The sequence below is a fragment of the Impatiens glandulifera genome, chromosome 8, assembly GCF_907164915.1.
Source record: "Impatiens glandulifera chromosome 8, dImpGla2.1, whole genome shotgun sequence".
Taxonomy (NCBI): Eukaryota; Viridiplantae; Streptophyta; class Magnoliopsida; order Ericales; family Balsaminaceae; genus Impatiens; species Impatiens glandulifera.
The window spans coordinates 17,154,469-17,176,392 of NC_061869.1; the positions used below are offsets into that span (position 1 = coordinate 17,154,469).

The 21,924-nt window shown below is 31.6% G+C and overlaps 2 protein-coding genes across 2 annotated transcripts; one reads left to right on the forward strand and one right to left on the reverse strand.

Moving 5' to 3' along the window:
- Positions 1–1,692: 1,692 nt before the first annotated feature.
- LOC124913111 (aspartic proteinase CDR1-like) lies at positions 1,693–6,150 on the reverse strand. Its single transcript, XM_047453730.1, has 3 exons — positions 5,164–6,150; positions 2,106–2,433; positions 1,693–1,736 (listed from the first exon to the last, which is right to left on the reverse strand). Exons 1-3 carry the CDS (start codon positions 6,148–6,150, stop codon positions 1,693–1,695), a joined length of 1,359 nt encoding a protein of 452 aa, XP_047309686.1.
- Positions 6,151–13,331: 7,181 nt separating this feature from the next.
- Positions 13,332–13,882, forward strand: LOC124911098. Its single transcript, XM_047451542.1, has 2 exons — positions 13,332–13,753; positions 13,861–13,882. Exons 1-2 carry the CDS (start codon positions 13,348–13,350, stop codon positions 13,872–13,874), a joined length of 420 nt encoding a protein of 139 aa, XP_047307498.1. The 5' UTR covers positions 13,332–13,347; the 3' UTR covers positions 13,875–13,882.
- The last annotated feature ends 8,042 nt before the right edge of the window (positions 13,883–21,924 follow it).

The window sequence follows — 21,924 nt, forward strand, 5'->3', positions numbered from 1 at the left end:
CGGCCACTTCAAGTATATGTTCATGTCCCTAGGCCTCTCAATTAGGGGTTTCAAAGCCTTTTGTTGTCCTGTATTATGTGTTTATTCTAGTTTTCTTAAGCACAAGGTGATTGATCAATTATTGGTGGCTATTGCATTGGATGCGAATGAGCAACTATATCATGTCGCATTCGGCGTTGTTGATTCAGAGAATAATAACTCCTGGACTTATTTTATGAAAAAACTGAGGGACGCAATTGGATTAGTTGATGATCTCGTCTTCGTATCCGACAAACACCTAAGCATCGTCAATGCCTTGTGTGATGTTTTTCCAGAAGCAGACCACGGTGCGTGCACATATCACATAAACATGAATATTGTGGCCAAATTCAAAAGTGATAAGTGTCATGCGGAATTTGATTCGGCTTCTAGGGCGTACACTATCCACGAATTTAATCGGTTTTTTTGACAAGATCAAGGTTAAAGATCATAGGATTGCTGTCTATTTGGAAGAAATTGGGTTCCAAAGATGGAGTAGAGATTTTTTCCAGGTAAGCGATACAATCAACTCACAAGCAATTATGCTGAGAGTTTCAATAGTCATAGCAGGGAATCCAGAAAGTATCCCATTTCAGAAATGGCTGAGTATTTATGATTCACAATACAACATTGGTTTAACGATAGAAGAGAAAAAGCGTCCAATCACGAAAAAGTTTTATCTCCAAATTATGATAAGTTGTTACGTGAGGGATTCGAGAAGGCCAAATTCTATATAGTCCAATCGCTTAACCGATTCGAGTTTTATGTGCATGACAATCAGTCCTATTTCAAAGTCAATTTGAAAGATATGAACTACACTTGTAGAGTATTTGAAGTTTCGGGTCTTCCTTGTATGCATGTAATGGCTGCTGCCCGTAGTCAGAATTTGGTTTCTTATGACTTCTGTTCAAGGTATTATTTAGCTCACATGTTCAATTTGTTTAACCAATTGATCAATCGTTATATTTTCCATGCACACATGTATTACATAACTGAATGTTGGATAAATTCATATGCAGAGACATGTTATCCTCCTGGTGATGAAGAAAATTAGGATGTTCCCGAACATATCAAGCAACGCTCGTGTCTTAAACAAAATGTCAAGGTTAAGAAAGGTCGGCCACAAACAAAGCGTAGGTCATCCCAAGGTGAGGTCTGTAAGGTCCCGAGACGATGCAACTCATGTGCTGGACTAGGACATAATAGGGCAACATGCAAAGCATTGATGCCTGCACCATCTACTGCAAGAGCATTATCATCTAAGCAGCATGAGTCATCTTCTCAATAGCACAAGCCATCATCTTAATAGTATGAGCCTTTAGATTGATTGTGGTTGAAAGATTATTATGGTTGTAATATATGTTGTTAATTGAATTAAATTATGGTGGTACTGGTCAGTTGAAGTATGTGTTGTTCACATTCAGGTTGTTTGAGATAAGTTGTTGTATATGATGTTCATTCAGGTTGTTTAGGAAGCACTTAGCGAATCGCGAGGTACTTAGCGAAACGGGAAGTGCAAAGCGAAACGGTAAATACCTAGCGATTCGCTAAGTCCTTAGCGAATCGCGAAGTACCTAGTGAATCGCGAAGTACTTAGCGAAACGAAATGCACTGAATCAATATTAACTTTAAATATTTTAACATTTTACCAAAGTTAACACTTGTTTTTAAATTTCAAAGGTTATCTTCAAGCGAAGTACTTAGCGAAACGCTAGGTCCTGAAAAACCCATAAATTAACCACTTAACGAAATACACAAATATGAACCATCATCAGTCTTCTCCTTCTTCGAATAATATGAGAGACCCATATGTTTCATGTTCTTGTTTAAACCCTTGAGGGTGGCTATAAAAGTCACCTTCCCCCATGGATATCGGAGGAAAGTTTCCTCGTCTTCCACCATGTGGAGTATTTTTTGAAATATCACCCTGTGTGGGTCAAATGTAAATAGGTACTCGCAAATCAGGCATACCAGCCCCATCTTGAATGCATCTTCCTTGTCTTTGCATTTCAAAAAATCAGTCTCCAACTCGCTCATTCGTACACTATTTTTCCCTTTGAAATATTTCACCGAGAGAGGTGGACAACCTCGGAATTTCTCTTCGTTCAACTCAGGAAAACTACCGAAGTACATGCCTGTAACCAACGCATACTCCTTCATACCAAATATAAGTTCATGCCCATTCACCATGAAATTTATCTCCTTGGAGTTTGAGCTTACCCTCCTCAACAACATATGATGTACTATTGTTCCTGAGAACTGCAAAATTGGGGCTGTGAATAATGATATGAACTGGGTATTGTAAACCCTCTCCAAAAGATCCATATCCTCGAACTTCTTAACAATCTTCTTCAGGCAGAGGGCACTTTTCCAAGAAATCCAACTAGGAAACTCAGTAACTGTGGTTTCTTCCATCTACAAAAGGAACAACATCATCAAAAATGTAAGAACAAATACATACATCATCACAAACCATAAGTACTTAGCGAATCGCTAGGTATTTCGCGAATTGCTAGGTACTTAGCGAATCGCTAGGCACTTAGCGAATCGCTAGGTACTTAGCAAATCGGGAGGTACCTAGCAAAACCCTAATAGAAAAACCATTAACTGAACATAAGACAGCAAAAACTATACATAAACTAATAAAAAATCCTAAACAAAAAACCAGAAACAGATAAGAAACACTAAAACTTAACATGCAAAAACCCCTAAACTTTACATGCAAAAACCAAAACTCATAAACAAAAAACCAGAAAATGATTGGCCTTGGCAGGGAGAAGAATGAACCAACCTGTTTAATAATGACGAATGAGAAGAAAAAATCGAGAAGACGACGGGCATAACAGGGTTCAGTGAAGACAGTGGGTTAGAGAGAGACGAGTCGCGCGGTTGAAATGAAATGTTCTGAATTTTTTTAAAATATAAGGTATAGCGCGTGTGCGTACACGCGCCTCTTCAACTTCCGTAGCGAGTCAGAGACAATTAGCGAATCGCTAGGCGCTTAGTGAATCGCGAGGCACTTAGAGAATTGCGAGGCACTTAGCGAATCGCGAGGTACTTAGCGAATCACGAAGTCAATGAGCTCCAAGTAAGAGAAGATGTTTTGAATACGATTTCGTTAGTCATTAAGCATATTTTTTTAATAACGAACGAAATCAAATTCAAACCATCATCTCTTAACTAGAGCTCGAAGTACTTAGCGAATCGTGAAGTATAAAATTTTTTATTGGTTTCATAGGTAATTTATCTCGTTTGACAAGGTATCAACAACAAAGTCATGGTTTTGAAGAGAAGATGTGTTAACAAAATAAACCTTATAATTTTACATGGTAACATTTAGATTCTTCATAAAAGGCTTTTGAATAATCAATCATTGAGCTCTAGTTAAGAGAAGATTGTTTGAAATTTATTTCTTTAGCTTAATGACTAACGAAATCAAAGTCAGCCCATCTTGTCTTATCTGGAGCTCAATGATGGATTCTTAAATGGCCTTTTCTGAAGAATCTAAATGTTTTCATTAATGTAAAAAGATAAGGTTTGTTTTGCTAACACAACTTTTCTTCATAACCATGAAGTGATGTAGATACCTTGTCAAATGAAGTTCATGATTAACTATAAATAACAAAAAATCTTGACACTTAGCAAATCGCAAGGTACTACTTAGCGAAACGTTAAGCCTTAGCGAAACGATAAGTCCTTAGCGAAACGGTAAGTTCTTAGAGAAACGGTATGTCCTTAGCGAAACGTTTAGTGAATCTTCCCCGAAACGGAAACCCATATGATCCGAGATTTTCTGCAAAAGTCATTAATGAACCTAACTAAATGCTCAAATATGAACCAATATGAACCAAATAACAAATAAGAACATACAAATATAAACCAAATATGAACAGGTTAAATCGAGGAGTTTGAAATGAAGAAAATGGAAACATGAACATAACTCGAATTAGGTTTAGGTTTGAAATGAACATCTTCTTCGACCTTCAAATCCTTAGAATCGGAGACCTGCATGCAAAGTAGGTTTAGGGTTAGTTTATGAAGATCGTGTAAATAAAAATATAAATGGATTAGGTTAGAAATAAAGATCTTGTAAATCTGTATGAATTGAACCGCCGCCCCGCAGCCTTTGTCGTCGTCGTCGCTGCCCGCCGCCGTGAAAGAGAGAACATGAGAAGAGAGAGAAAGAAAACGAAGGAAATGAAAAAATTACAGTATTTATACTAAACTTAATCCACATTGCGAAACGCTAAGCCCCTTAGCGTTTTGCGAAAAGGGTAATTTCGTCTAAAAAAATAAACGACCACGAAAGCAATTTAATTTATTAACTACCATCAGATCAAATAAGGAGATCTTTGAGGTCATTTCCTCCAATTTCCCATTGAAGCTGCAAGACTTAAAGGATGAGATGAAGTGGTGATGAGGCTAGAAGACTCATCTATTGAAAACATCAAAAGAACATGGGAAATTATTAGGTTCTAGAGATAAATTATTCTTTCAATATTTCTATTGATTTAAAGGTGGAATTTTCTATGACTCGCTATGGAATATATCAATTAGAAGTGTGGTTGACTAAATTGTTTTCCATTTTCATGGATCTCAAATCATTAAACTAAATATTAAACGATTTTTTTTAATTAAAAATATTAAATGATTTCTAAGTAATGTTTTATAAAACTTATGTCAAATTCATACCTTTTACATTTTTCCCTTCTATTAATCATATTAATTTTATTTTTTGTTTGAAAACATAATATTAAAAAATAAACTAAACAAATAGTTGTCAATCTCAAATATTATAACTTATTTTTATATAAGATCTAATTAGAAAGTCGACTTACCTTATTAAAAAATACAACTTTTACTCTCACTAAAAAAAGCTTTCAATTAAAATGATGGGATTGAATATAGTTGTCATTATAACTTTTTATATTAAAGGAAAAAAAACTCTTATTTAATATACTTATTAAATTATTTATATAGGTTTCTTGTAATTATACATTAACCATCTTTATGATTTTATTTTAATCTATAATAAGAATTACAATAAATAAATAAAGAAAATTGATCTTATGAGATCATGTTCAAGTCCTTTGAACTCTATGTTGTTATCATATACCTTGAGCAATCAGTTGATTTGAAAGAGACCTTCTTTCTCGGAATATCATATCCCACCAAGAAGTTCATTTGTGATCGGTTTCCAAATATGGATATACTATCATCTTGTTTCATATCCAGACACAACGCATTTCCGTATACTGTAAAAGTGTTCATCTTTGACAAAGTTATATTAGCGTGACTAGCAAAATGGAAGGTGATATTAGGAATATCGGTGTTAATTTCATAGCAAAGTTCATCAGCAATATTAAATGGTGTTTTACCAATTACACGTATTAGTGCAGTTTTCAAATTTCGTAACACGTCCGAGGGAAAATAGTTTATAGTAGTGCCCGAGTCTATCATGATGTTACCAGGTTGTCTTATGAATGGAATTATACTCTTTCGAACGGGGAATGGAATGATAATATTCCGGACGCTGATTGATTTCAATGTGAGAAAATAGAATGAACTGCCTTTCTTCTTTGACAACGGGGTGGATATCACTCCAGGCCCAGAGACAACCGCATTTTTGCCGAAGCTAATCCTGCTCCTTGCATTTTGGTTAGAACCAATCTGAGATACTAGACAATATGAAAACTTTCCACCAGTTAAATATCGAGTCTGACCAAAGAATGAGATTGGCCCATTTGCAAGCCCGATCATACCGGTGCTTTGCTCACTAAAATTCCCTCTATTTTTATGCCCGCACCCGTGAGCCATGTTCGGGATGGAAGTGTCTCCTACTGTATAAGTTTCCTTGGCTAGTTCCCCAGAGCTTCCTGCCTTGTCATCGTAGGATAGACGATATTTACATTTTTCATTGGATCGAGTACAATCCCGTTTACTTCCTAGTTTCAGACACTCACTGGAATCACATCTCAATACTTGATATGAAGATGACCGATTGGAATTAAATATGAGTTGATTTTGTTTGAAACAATGCTCACATGGGAGGCACTGAATCCATGACATGCTAGAGCCGGTGTCTAAGGACACCATCTGCTTTGTAGGAGGTGTACCAACGTAAATCTCCATGAGGTACGTTGAAAAACTATGCATAGTTGTCGATTCTATGTCAGCAGTTTCCTTCGCGTGGTTGTTGTGGAGTTTTATGATGGATTTCAAATAAGACAAGCGAGACCTAGAGTGACCGATGGTTCTTTTCAAAAGGTCAATTCCATTGACATATCGGTTATACGATGACAATTTTAACGAATCTCGGTGGATGAGATCGGTAGAAAAACCTATCAGTTTTGAAGCAGTTGTATTATAAGAAATTGAAATTTGGAACAAGAAATAAAAGACTAGCATTGTTGCATTGTATAAAGAAACAGTTGTCATTTTTAAATGAATATTGATATGTGATATTGAATTAGAAGTACCAGGTCAGATTTATAGATCATGGGAAATAAAGTTAGAGTAAAATCTCTTTATAAATATTATCATAATATTTATGTTAAATTTAAATTAGATTTACTTAGAAATTAGACATTTTTAAGCATTAATTAATTTGTTCTATCTTTAATTTTATTCTATTATATTTTAAAATTATTAATCTTCAATAAAATTTGAAGGGTTAATCTTATAAATTTATTTATATTTTTGTTTATATATTATTTAAAATAATGTTTTTAATAATAAATAGAAGGATAGTTTAAAATATAATGGATGTACTTTAATTTGAAATATTTTAAAGTTTGATTGTCATATTTAAAGTCCAAACTTTAATAATTTTAGTTATTTGAATTTATTTTCAAATAAACTTTTTTTTTCAAACTTCAACGTGATATATTTTTATTAAATAATTATTAATGTAATATATTTAATTGATTTAAAAATATAAATTGTATTCTCTGTTCTTCTTTTTTCCGGAAACAAGATATATATAAAAATATTTTCATATGGTTAAACATTATTAGAAGTTAAGTTTAAAATTGTGCGATTCAAAGTTGGTCTGATATAACAAATGGAATAAAAAAAATTTGTTTAGTCGTGTTATTTGTATAATTAACTTACGTATTAATTATTAAAAAAACTAGCATGAATCTCTTGCATTTGTACGGATATAAATATATACAAAATATTATTTATTTATAAATATTTTAGATAAAATTAATATTATTTAAATTCAATTAATTTAAAATTGGTTTTAGCTTTTAAAAATTAAGTTTAATCTAAACTTGTAATGTTAACATATATTTTATCCACTCGACACCCACTTAATTCCTAAATTCACCATCATTTTGTGACTTACACTTTTTCATATCCCTCTTATATACCTTCAGCAAAACACCCACCAATCTTAGTCAACTTTAATTGATGACACACCTCTTATCTCTCGTCAAACTCAACCACTAACCCCATAATTGACCCACATATTGTGACTCACACTTTTTTATATTTTCTTTATCCTCTCGGCAAACCACCCACTATCCTTAATGTTGTGACTCATACTTTTCATATACCTCTTTATCCTTCGACAAACCACTCGTCAATCTTAGTTGACCTTTCTTTTACTCTCACTTCAACAAATCAACAACCAATCTCAATTGATCACAATCCTCCAATCAATTGTAAAAACCCAACCACTAACTCTCATACTAACTCTCATCTTGTAACTCACACTTTTTCATGTCTCTTTATCCCCTCATATGCCTCTGTATCCACTCGATAAACCACATACAAACCCTAATATTGTGACTCACACTTTTTCGTATGCCTCTTTATCCCTCGACAAATCACTCACTAATCTTAGTCGACCTCTCTTTTACTCTCACTTCAACAAATCAACAACCAATCTCAATTTATCACACACCTCTTATCCATTGTCAAAACTCAATCATTAACCCCCTATTGACTCTCATCTTGTGACTCACACTTTTTCATGTTTTTATCCCCTCATATGCCTCTTTATCCACTCGGCAAACCACATACTGACCCTATTATTGTGACTCAAACTTTTTCATATGCCTCTTTATCCCTCGATAAACCACTTACCAATCTTAGTCGACTATCTTTTACTTTCACTTCAACAAATCAACAACCAATCTAATTGATTACACACCTCTTATCCATTGTCAAAACCCAACCACTAACCCCAACTGACCCTAATATTGTTACTCACACTTTTTCCTATGCCTCTTTATCCATCGACAAACCACTCACAAATCTTAGTCGACCTCTCTTTTACTCTCAGTTCAATAAATCAACAACCAATCCCAATTGATCACAGGCCTCTTATCCAACATCAAACCAACCACTAACCCCCAATTGAACCTCGTCTTGTGACTCACACATTTTCATATGTCTCTTTATCCCCTCGATCGACAAACCACCAACACCTGACCTCCATCTCGTGACCTCACACTTTCAAATGTTCGCCAAACCAACCACTATTTCTGACCTCATGCTCGACAAACCACTCACTACCCGACCTTTGTCTCGTGACCTCACACTTTTAAATGTTCTCCAAACTAACCACTAATTTCAACCTCACACTTTCATATGCTTCGTATTTTTGTTTAAAAATTGCGCCATAATCAAGAATGCATTTTGAAAATCTAAATTTATATATATATATATATAATTAATAAAAAAGAAAATAATGAAGAAAGAATAATTAATAATTATTATTAACACTTATAAAATCATTATATATATATATAATTATTGATAATATATATATATATATATATTATATATAATATAAATATTTATAATATAAACGATAATACTATATAATATATATAATAACTTTTAATATTTAATCTCACAATAAAATTATAAATTTCTTTTTCCTACCTAATAATAATAATAATAATATTAATAATAATACATTTCTCTCTCTCATTTATAATATTTATTTCCTAATTAATTTTAATTTTAATTTTCTCTCTCATATTATATATATAATTTTATATATCTAATAATTAATTTAACTTTTATATATATTTTTTTCATATTCATTACACATAAATTTTATATATTTTTAATAAAATAAAAAGTTATACATATTTAATTTATTAAAAAATTAATTATAAAAAATTCCTCTATCCTAAATTATATATATATATATATATATATATATATATATATATATATATATATATATATATATATATATATATATATATATATATATATATATATATATATATATATATATATATATATATATATATATATATATATATATATATATATATATATTAATTTTTCTTCTTAATTTTTAATTTTTATTTTCTCTCCTCGTTCTATAGAAATTATATAATTTTATATATCTAATAATTAATTAAATCTTTATTTTCTTTTCCTTCATTTATATATATATATCATGTTGTCTTACACGTATTTTTTTATATAATTTTAATAAAATAAAAGATTATGTTTATTAATTTTATTTAAAAAATAATATTATTTATATTATATAAATAAAATCAATATAAAAATTATAAAAGGTATATAAATTTATAACAAAAAAATAAAATAAAATTGATATCCTTAATTTTTTTTAGATGATATAAGGTAAAAATTTTAATTAAGGAAGAGATAGTACAATAAAGAAAAGAAAAAATATGACGTGTATTTGATGATGACTTGAATTATTGTGGTGCTCGTTGACTTTAAGGATTATTATTATTATTATTATTATTATTATTATTATTATTATTATTATTATTATTATTATTATTATTATTATATATATATATATTTAAAAAATGTATTATTAAAAATTGTCTCATTTAATCTTATTTCTCAATTTAAAAGAGTAATAATTTTATTTTATATATTTACTTTTCTATACAAACTAACGTAAATATATTTTTTTAAATTCTGAAATTTCTTAATTTGATCTCCCTAATTTCTTTTTACCTATTTTCATTTATTTGCAATTCCTTTAGTACTTTATATTTTATATAATATAATATAATATACAAACTCGTCGATAAAAGTCGACGCGCAAGAAACAAGTGTCAACTTAATTTTTTTACATTGCTTAAAAGAGTTAAAAAGATTAGTTATATATATAACACCGTTAAAAATATATATTATATATTGGGTAGTTCGATTATGGTACACCTTAATTTTTATTCATACTTTATACTTTACCTAAAGTTTCGGTTTATAAAAATCCATATATTACCTTACCGTAATTTCGGTATACCTTGATTTCGTTATACCTTCATTTTAGTACGGTATCGATATAATACATTTGATACCTAAACATTATATTAACTTTAAAAAAATTAATAAGGTTATTACATAAACGTTATACAAAAAAACTAAAGATATCTATCTTAAATAAATTATATTTTTTTTTAAAATCTAACTTTCTAAGAAACTAGCAAATATTAAGAATTAAATTTAGTTTAAAAAATTAGAGTTAAGAAAAATAATCATAAATGCAATAATCAGAGATGGTGTTTTTTATTTGAGATTAACTTGATAACATATTTGACTCCATTAAATTTATTTTGAAAAAATAAAAAAAAACATGTTTTTAGTAAAATAAAATTAGTTTTATATCTTGTAAATAAATTTCGCTAATTAATAATAAAGGTTAAGGATGTTTCTCTCCACTACCGTCTTTGAATTTATATTTTATTATTTTATTTTTCATATTTTTCATATTTATTTATTTATATTTAACCATTTTATAATAAATAACTTAGATTCCAATTTATTTAACTTTATAATTTATTTATTTAATGATCCCTAATTAGTTTTTGTAAACACGAAATGAATAAAGATGATTATATTTCAGAAATATATTATTATTTTTTATGGTTTATATATATTTATATATATATATATATATATATATATATATATTTGATTTTGATAATAATTGGTTTAGAGGAATGATAGTGAGAAAAAATTTAGAAAATGTGATGAAAAAGGGAATGACGCGGTACAAAATTGGCTGAAAATTTTATATTTTATCTCTTCATTTAATGAGTTAATGTCACATCATTTTCTATTTTAAAATTTCTCTACCTATTACTCCTTATTGATTTATGAGAAATGATAGGGAAACAAGTTGGGAATAATGGCAAGGCCACAAATCTTTGCACGAGAGAGAAATTTGAAGGAATTATGTCCTTTAATTCAATGTGCAATGACTAAATGTGAATAGGACAATTAAGAAAATTAATTTAATCCAATTATTTTAGGAGTCGTAGTGCTTTGCTAGAAGCCAACTATGATTAATAGGGTAATACCTACAGCTATTATAATTGGGTCCTACGAGGTCACACATATAGGGTTTACCAATAGATGAAATGAGAATGATTATATTACTAATATATTAGATATTAGTAATATATATTATTCCTTTTATTTTGAAATAAAAGAGTAACTTTGTGGATAAACAATATATTAGATATTGTTAAAGACGTTTAAGCAAGAAAGAAATAAATATATATATATTGAGGATATATTTATGAAAGATAAAATTATAACATATTTTATTGTCATAAATATGTTACGGTTTATCAAAAAGGAAGGTGGAAGGTTTCTTACATGACAATTAAAAGGGAAATAAATTTTCCTAGGTGAAAAGGGCATTTAAAAGGATGATTATTCGATAATCAATGAAACACACAAAAACTTCCTCATCCCCCTTTTTCTATAGCTGGAGAGAAGTTCTTTAGAACAAAGGGTGCTCTTGATTCTGAAAGCAAGCAATCAGATTGTTTCCTTTGGTTATCCTACGATCTAGCAATCGACGGTAACCGGATCTATTGGAACTCGTGTGGACCAAATAGAGGAGCAACAAGTGGGGCTCTGATCCTGATCCAATCAACCAGATCTGTCAAATTCACGCATTAAAGGTATACCATTTCAAGCTGTATGTTTATTCTATCAGTTATGCTTTTATATCAATGATTAGGTATTTTAGATTAGATCTAAAATTTCCGCACATATACCTAATCTAAAACAACAATGGTATCAGAGCTAGGTTGCATAAACTGATAGAACTATTTGATGCAATCTGAATAATAATCTAACAAGTTAATGATTAATTATAATATGATGATATTATTCGTAATATACAGTTAATTGATCTTGTTATGAAATATAATAAGTTTTGTTTAGAATTAAAATATATAAATATGATTTATATTATTTACTTTTTCTCAAAAGTTAAGAAAAGAAAATGCAAGTTCAAGATTAATACTCTTGAAAGTTACTACATGTTGAACCTTGAAGGATGGTGATCCGTAGAAAAGATTACATGTTTTAATATACATTGTTTTGGTTTTATTTATAACTATTTTTTTTCACTTTTAAAATAAAACCAATGAAAGATTTTAGTTCCTAAAGAAATTGGGAAAATACCTTTCCACATCATAACCCAAGCAGTTTACGGTATTATTTTGGTTAGATGGGTTTCGCAAAAGCGATTGTGTCTTTCCTCTACTGTATACTCTTGAGGGTGAATCTATATAAGGGATTCATAAACATTGATATGGTTGTACCCAACAAAAGACCAATACCAAGTCTTGGATCTTGAGGTATAGGGATGACTCTAAATTGGATTTAGATTATCAACCAAGAATTATAAAGAAGTTATGATTAATAAATATTGTTTACTTACCCTGAATATACAAGGTCTAAGGCAGTGCAAAAGTACGTTAGACTTTTATCAAATGGGATCTTGGAATCATTTTGTTCAGAAAGGAACTATAATAATTTGAATAAAATGCGCATTCACTCCTATTAAATTGTTTATCACAAGTGTTTGCATTGTCAATACATAAACTAATTAAGTTGTATTTAAATAACATATTGTAGATAATGGCAAACGATAATTTGAAATTCTCCCTACGCTCCATTATTGAGAAAAACAAGTTAAATGGGACTAATTTCCTAGATTGGGAAAGGAATCTGAGGATAATTCTGAGGTCCGAGGGACGTGAGGACGTTCTTACTACCCCTATTCCAAAAGTGACTGATACCTCGTCTGACAAGGAGAAGGCAACAGCAACCCAATTGAAAACTGAGGCTTTACCTGTCACTTGCTTAATGCTTGCTGCAATGGAACCTGATTTGCAGAAGAGGTTTTTGAGTTCCGATGCTTATACCATCACAACTGAGCTGAAAACTCTGTTTCAGGATCAGGCAAGGATTGAACGATATGAAACTCACAAGGCTATACTTGATAGCAGACTTGTGAAAGGGAAACCTGTAAGTCCTCATGTGATTAGTCTAACTGGGCTGTTCAAGAGGATGGAAGATTTGGGGACCCCTTATGACCAAGAGTTGGCCACGGATATCGTTCTTAGATCCTTACACGATGGTTTTGCACCTTTTAGAATGCAATACCATATGAATGGACTAAAGCATGATCTAAATGAACTCCACAACCTGCTTAAAAATGCAGAAGGCAATATCACTGATGACAAGAGGAAGGAAGTTCTGAATGTCAATAGTGGGAAGGGTTTTAAGAAAATGGCTAAGAATAAAAACAATTACCAAAGAAAAGGTAAACAAGTTGCAAAACCCAAGGGTGATGAGAAGCCAAGAGTAGCTTCTGAACATGATTGTTTTTATTGTAAGGCCAAGGGTCACTGGAAGAGAAACTGTCCCAAATATCTTGAAGATAAGAAGAACGGAACTGTGAGTTCCACTTCAGGTATTTATGTTATTGATATAATGACAACCAATGTCCATACATTAGATAATGGTCCCACTTGGGTATTTGATACAGCATGTGGTGTTCACATTATTTCAAATGTGCAGGGACTAAGAAATAGAAGGCGGGTGAAGAAAGGGGAGATAGACTTGCGCGTTGCAAATGGAGCAAGTGTTGCTGCACTTACTGTAGGAGTTTTTTGTCTGTCTCTACCTTCCGGTTTAACATTTGAACTTAATAATTGTTATCATGTTCCGTGTATTACCAAGAACCTTGTTTCGGTTGGTGCATTGCATTATGATGGTTTTGATTTTAGCCTTAAGAATGGGTGTATTTCTGTTTCTAAGAATAATATTTTCTATGCAACTGCTCATATGAATAATGGGATTTTTGAAATAGACCTTAAATCAGAATTATATAACATAAATAACAAAAGACAAAAACCAAATAATTTGAGTGAAACCTATCTATGGCATTGTCGATTAGGTCACATTAGTATGAATCGCATGAAGAAGCTCCATAGAGATGGAATTTTAAAAGATATGGATTATGAATCCATTATAACATGTGAATCGTGTCTGATGGGTAAAATGACAAGGTCACCTTTCAAAAGAAATTTTGAAAGGGCTATTGAACTATTGAATATAATACATACTGATGTATGTGGGCCAATGAGTACAGAAGCTAAAGGTGGTTATAAGTACTTCATCACATTTACTGATGACATGAGTAGATATGGGTATGTTTACCTTATGTCATATAAATCAGAATCCTTTGAAAAGTTCAAAGAATTTCAATATGAAGTAGAGACTCAATGTGGCAAGAAAATCAAAGCACTTCGATCTGATCGTGGTGGTGAATACATGAGCCATGATTTTGATCTTCATTTGAAAAATTGTGGTATAGTAACACAATTGTCAACCCCAGGAACACCACAGCTAAATGGTGTATCTGAAAGGAGAAACAGGACCTTGTTAGACATGGTCCGATCAATGATGAGTTTTGTCAATCTTCCGATTTCCTTCTGGGGATATGCCCTTACTACCGCTGTACTGACACTAAATAGGACTCCGTCAAAAACTATAGACAAAACTCCATATGAGATATGGACTGGAAAAGTTCCAAAGTTGTCTTTTCTGAAAATATGGGGATGTGAAGCTTATGTAAAACGTTTACAGACAGATAAACTTGCCCCCAAGTCAGATAAATGTTTCTTTATAGGGTATCCAAAAGGAAGTTTTGGATATTATTTATACAATCCAACACAGCAAAAGATATTCGTTGCAAGGGATAGTGTCTTTTTGGAAAGAGAGTTTCTTTCCAACAAGTCAAGTGGGAGAAATATTCATCTTGAATCATGTCAAAATGATGATGAGCAACAAACTCAACAACAAGATGACATGGATGATGTCATGGATGATGTCAATGATGAGATAAATACGTATGAAGGGATAAGGACTCAGATCATCCAAGAACCTGAACAAGAGGATCTACAAACTGTTGTGGATCATATTCCGGATTCAGTCGTTGAACAAGTTGAACCCACTCGTAGATCGGAAAGGCCAAGGGTTATGCCAAGACGTTATAATGATTTCATCTTAAATGCAAGCCTTGATGTTCTTATGTTAGAACATAATGAGCCTTCCACCTATAATCAAGCAATGATGGGTCCAGACTCCAATAAATGGCTTGAAGCCATGAGGTCCGAAATGGATTCGATGTTTGAAAATCAAGTATGGGACTTGATAGATTTGCCAAATGGGGTCAAACCCATAGGGTGCAAATGGATCTTCAAACTCAAAAATGACAAAGATGGAAATAAATCTATTCACAAGGCAAGATTAGTTGCCAAAGGTTATAGACAAATTCATGGTATAGACTATGATGAGACATTTTCACCAGTTGTTATGATTAGATCCATTAGGATAATCCTAGCTATTGCTGCATATTATGACTATGAGATATGGCAAATGGATGTCAAAACAGCCTTTCTAAATGGTTTTTTGGAAGAGGATGTGTACATGACACAACCTGAAGGTTTTGTAGATCCGAATTATGCTGGGAAAGTATGTAAGCTCAAGAAGTCAATTTATGGACTTAAGCAAGCATCCAGGAGTTGGAACTTTCGATTTGATGAAAAGATCAAAGAGTTTGAATTCATTAGATGCGAAGAGGATCCTTGTGTTTACAAAAGGTTTAGTGGGAGTAAGATAAATTTCCTAGTATTATATGTGGATGACATACTACTTATTGGGAATGACATTCCGATGCTAGAGTCCGTCAAAGAATGGCTGATGAAATGCTTCTCAATGAAAGACTTAGGAAATGCTGAGTACATTCTTGGAATCAAGATCTATAGAGATAGATCTAAAAGGCTACTTGGACTGAGTCAAGGAATTTATATTGATAAGATTCTTAAAAGATTCAAGATGCAAGATTCTAAAAAGGGATTTTTACCCGTTCAACATGGTGTATATCTCAGCAAGACGCAGTGTCCTAAAACATCTGATGAACTTGAGAAAATGAGCAAGATCCCTTATACCTCTGCCATAGGATCTATCATGTATGCCATGGTATGTACACGTCCAGATGTTGCATATGCATTGAGCATGTGTAGCAGATACCAATCAAGTCCTGGAGAAGCACATTGGAGTGCAGCTAAGAATATCCTGAAGTACTTGAGAAGGACCAAGGATGATTTCTTAATATATGGGGGAGATGAAAAATTAATCGTATATGGCTATACAGATGCAAGTTTTCAGACTGACCGGGATGGCTTTGAGTCACAATCGGGTTATGTCTTCATCCTTAATGGAGGAGCTGTGAGCTGGAGAAGCTCCAAACAGGATACAGTAGCAGATTCTACAACAGAAGCTGAGTATATTGCTGCTAGTGAAGCAGCAAAAGAAGCTGTTTGGATAAGGAAATTTTTGGATGAACTCGGTGTTGTTCCTAGCATTTCAATGCCTATTGATATCTATTGTGACAACAATGGTGCCATAGCCCAGGCTAAGGAACCAAGTTCGAGCTCAAAATCCAGACATGTTATGAGGAAGTATCACCTTATTCGACACATCATTAATATGGGTGATATTAGGATGTGTAAAGTGCATACAAATGACAACATTGCTGATCCATTGACCAAACCTATGCCTCAGCCCAAGCATGAGAGTCACACTAGGGCTAAGGGCCTCAAACATATTGGAGATTGACTTTAAATTTTTTTTTTTTGTTTATGAGTATTAAACACTTGTTTAAGTTTGACTTGATGATTTTGAGATATATGATATTTCATATTTATTTATACATTGTTCTTAACAAATATTAAATAATATGTCCAAATAATTCATTATTAACAAATGGGATCACCTTAAGTGTTCTGGTGAATGAAACCCCATTAAGTGAAATGAAGTTTTGAATTATTAAAAGTCTATAGTTCGAAATCATCAAATGGACATAGATGATTTTATATGTTACTATATTGTATGCTGACTGATAGCGTCAGGTTTCATGAGCTATAGGGACATAGAGATGTCTAGTCATATACATATATGTGTATAGATGATACATATAAGACTGACCTGCTTTAATACTCTTCAATATTATAGAGTTTTAAAATTAAACCATATTTAGTAGATTCCTCAGACATGAGTATGTTATGGTCTCACTGGATAATTAGTATTTCTTTGACATTGTTAAACGCTTTCCGTAAAAGGGAGTTATAAAGGCAATTGTTAGGATTGCTAAAAGTTGAGTGGGAGCCATAGTCATACAAGACTGGAATAGTCCTCCTATTTCGTGTATACTCCGATACATTGAAAAGGGAATGGTGTCTCGGCCACTTGAAGAGTGAGAACTGAAAATGCATGGCCATGCTCGGATGGATTATTTGAATCATCCGTTTTATTTACAGTTCGAACTCAGAGTTCAAGAAACATATTTGATAAAGGATATGGATGTCATCATATCATCGAATAAGACACTAAGAGACAAGGTATCTTATATTGCACACTTGTTTAAGGACAAGTGGGAGATTGAAGGAATTATGTCCTTTAATTCAATGTGCAATGACTAAATGTGAATAGGACAATTAAGAAAATTAATTTAATCCAATTATTTTAGGAGTCGTAGTGCTTTGCTAGAAGCCAACTATGATTAATAGGGTAATACCTACAGCTATTATAATTGGGTCCTACGAGGTCACACATATAGGGTTTACCAATAGATGAAATGAGAATGATTATATTACTAATATATTAGATATTAGTAATATATATTATTCCTTTTATTTTGAAATAAAAGAGTAACTTTGTGGATAAACAATATATTAGATATTGTTAAAGACGTTTAAGCAAGAAAGAAAGAAATATATATATATATATATATTGAGGATATATTTATGAAAGATAAAATTATAACATATTTTATTGTCATAAATATGTTACGGTTTATCAAAAAGGAAGGTGGAAGGTTTCTTACATGACAATTAAAAGGGAAATAAATTTTCCTATGTGAGAAGGGCATTTAAAAGGATGATTATTCGATAATCAATGAAACACACAAAAACTTCCCCATCCCCCTTTTTCTATAGCTGGAGAGAAGTTCTTTAGAACAAAGGGTGCTCTTGATTCTGAAAGCAAGCAATCAGATTGTTTCCTTTGGTTATCCTACGATCTAGCAATCGACGGTAACCGGATCTATTGGAACTCGTGTGGACCAAATAGAGGAGCAACAAGTGGGGCTCTGATCCTGATCCAATCAACCAGATCTGTCAAATTCACGCATCAAAGGTATACCATTTCAAGCTGTATGTTTATTCTATCAGTTATGCTTTTATATCAATGATTAGGTATTTTAGATTAGATCTAAAATTTCCGCACATATACCTAATCTAAAACAACAAAATTAAAAGTAATTATCTCTAAATTCATATCCCGCTCATTTTCATTGAATCTTCTCCCTCTCTCATCTCCCGGCTATAATCGTCTCCAAATTTAAAACCCTAAAATCTTAGATTTATTCATTTTTTGAACTCAAAGTCTTTGGTCGAAATGGTAGATTTTTCCATTGTAATTATACATATGACTTTTTTTGTATTGATAATGAATTTTCTAAAGTATAATGTTCATGAATACAACGAAGACAACATTGTAGAAGATAAAACATTGAACAAATCATCTGTTGAACCTGAACCATACCATTTCTATTACTTTTTGTAGTTTGGCCATGTACATCACATGTTTTATATTTCAAAAAATATTTAACTTTTTTTAGTCCAAAATTCCATATGCAACACCTTATAAAACCATATGTAGTGCCCTATAAGACAATGTGCAAAACTTTTTTTTCAAAAAATATTTAGCTTTTTTCCGTCTAAAATGTAATGTGAAACTCCTTATAAGGTCATGTGCCTATAAGACCATATGCAACACCCTATAAGGCAATGTGCAACACTTTTTTCTTTTCAAAAAAACTTTACTTTTGTTAAGTCTTCCGGACTAATTTGAAATGAAATTTTCGTTAATAAATTCCAAATGTTGGAATGATCTTTTCCTCCGAAGAAGAACATCGTGAATGTTATAAATCATATGCCCAATCAACTGGATTTGGTATTTTTAAAGTAGGGACCAAAAATTGTGAAGATGGTAAGAAGAAATACTTCACCATTTCTTTTGCCAAAAGTGGTATAAAACAATTGAGGTCGAAAAATCTTTTACACCCTAGACCTACAACTAAGATAAACTACAAAACTAAGACTAATGTAGTTATTTGGAATGAAGAGAAATTGTCATAACAAGTGTATGTCTTGAGTATACCATTCATTAAGCCCCGAAAAGACATGCCATATTAAAACCTACAAAGTAATAAACGTAAATGTAAAAAGAAGATTTAATTAAAATATGTAGTTGGAATAACTTTGGCCACGAGTTTTCAATCGTTTTTAGTGGAAGATGGAGGAGGGTATCATAACTTGTGTTTTGATGAGAGAACATGTAGAAATTTTATTACAAAATCTCGAAGGTTGAGGTTAGAGAATGGTGATGCTAAGAAAAGCAGAAACTCTAACCTTTTCTATTTGAGTTGATTTGAACAAGGAATCCTAAATTAGGAACGTGTTTTGGGCAGATGGAAGGTGCATGTCTGTCTATTTGACTAATCGATATGACAAGCCCTTGGCTCTATTTGTCGTTGTCAATCGTCATAGTCAATCCATTTTACTTGGATATGGCTTATTATCTTGTGAAGATTTAGAATCTTTCATTTGGTTGTTCACAAATTTGATTACATGTATGCTTGGTCGAGTTCCAAATGTCATAATCGCAGACCAATGTCGATACATATCAATTGTAGTTGAGAAGGTATTTCATACAGTTCATCATCGCTTTTGTTTGTGGCATATCATAAAGAAGCTTCCTACAAAATTTAGGAGTAATGCTGAATACAAACCGATAAAGAAAGGATTGAAAACCATTGTATATAACTCCATTACTACTGAACAATGTGAAGACGATTGGATTAGACTGATAAAAAAAATTCCAATTGGGAGATAATGATTAGTTGAATTCTTTATTTTTGAAAAGATATAAATGGATACATATTTATGTGAAAGGCAACATTTGGGAAGAGATGTCCACATCTCAATAGAATGAAAGTATGAATGCCTTTTTTGATAACTTTGTGCACTCTAAAATATCTATCAAACAATTTATGGAGCAATATGATAAAGTTTTGTTGAAGAATATTGAGAAAAAAAGAAACTTGATTTTCAATTGTTTAATTCTCTCATACTAATTGTCAATGGTTATGTTGTTGAAAGAAAATCTAAAAGTTTCTACACTCAAGACATATTTAAGCTTTTACAACAAGAAGTTAGAGGGTTGACATGTTGCGATATCTTCGTAGTGAAAGAGGAAATGACAACTTTTATATTTGAAGTTATGGAGAATATTTTGGGTATTAATGGATAACATTAAAGATATATTTCTTACAAGGTGCACTATATCGAATTGGACTGCAATGTTAAATGTCAATATCAAATGTTTGAGTTCAAAGATATTTTGTATAGGCATAGTATTGATGTGTTGAGAAAAATGAAGGTGAATGAGGTACTAATGTGTTTATCATAAATCGGTGGTGTAAAGATATTAAGCATGGGTAACTATCACAAATACTTATGATTCAAATATGTATGTGGAAGAAAAATGCGTTACAATAGTCTAACTCCATCGATGAAAGAAGTTCAACACCTTGGAGCAAAATCTGAAGACAATTATTTTTTTTTGTTGAAAATCATAAAAACGTTGAAGAAATAATTTGTCTACGGAACATAATCATGGAAGGGATGCCAAAGACATAGAAGTATCTATATAAACATGAGTTTTTATACACTCTCCTCTGAAAGTAAGAGCTCGAGGTCGACCACCAAATAAATGGAAATAATCTGATATTGAGAAAATCATGAGGAAGTCGGCCTCAAGATCCTAAAATAAGGTTTGAGTGCATTATTTTGGATTCTAATTATTTTTAATGTGATTTATGTTATGTTTAATAAAAAATTGTAATTATTTTTTGTTTCAGCTTACAACTTTAATTCCAACATCAACTCCACAAATTTGAAATAAATTTTTGAGCATGTTGACACTTCATTAACGTTTCTCTTGTCATCTCAACTTTCGCAGTTAGAGTCGACAATGTATGCACAAATAGACCTGAATGTCTACTACCTCATTCACAACATAAAAGATCATGATGTGTTTATGTGAACATTGTAAAAACTTGAGAGTTTTTTATATAAATAATAACATGTTTATTTCTTTTCAAATAATATTTAGCTTTTTTCATTCTAAAATGATATGTGCATCACCCTAAAAATCCATATGTAACGTCCTATAAGGCAATGTGTGTAGCGCCTTATAAGATTATATGCAACATTTTTTTAATGTTCAAAAAAATAATTTAACATCTTTTTCAATCTAAAATGTCATGTGCAACGCCATATAAGGCCATATGCAACACTTTTTAAATTTTTTAAAAACTATTTAGGTTTTTTCAATCTAAAATGTCATGTGCAACGCTCTATAAGACCATATACAACGCCCTTTAAGGCCATATGGAGCGCCATATAAGGCCATATACAACACTTATTTAATGTTCAAAAAAATTATTTAGCT

What these genes read in the sequence shown, in the direction of transcription:
- LOC124913111 (XM_047453730.1), bottom strand. Translation starts at nt 6,150, where the DNA reads ATGGAGATTTACGTTGGTACACCTCCTACAAAGCAGATGGTGTCCTTA. An exon ending in ATGATATTCCGAGAAAGAAG is followed by an intron (nt 2,434 to 5,163) that starts GTCTCTTTCAAA and finishes TTCCTTTTGTAG; the next exon opens with ATGGAAGAAACCACAGTTAC. An exon ending in GAACGAAGAGAAATTCCGAG is followed by an intron (nt 1,737 to 2,105) that starts GTTGTCCACCTC and finishes TGGGTTTTTCAG; the next exon opens with GACCTAGCGTTTCGCTAAGT.
- LOC124911098 (XM_047451542.1), top strand. Translation starts at nt 13,348, where the DNA reads ATGGAAGATTTGGGGACCCCTTATGACCAAGAGTTGGCCACGGATATC.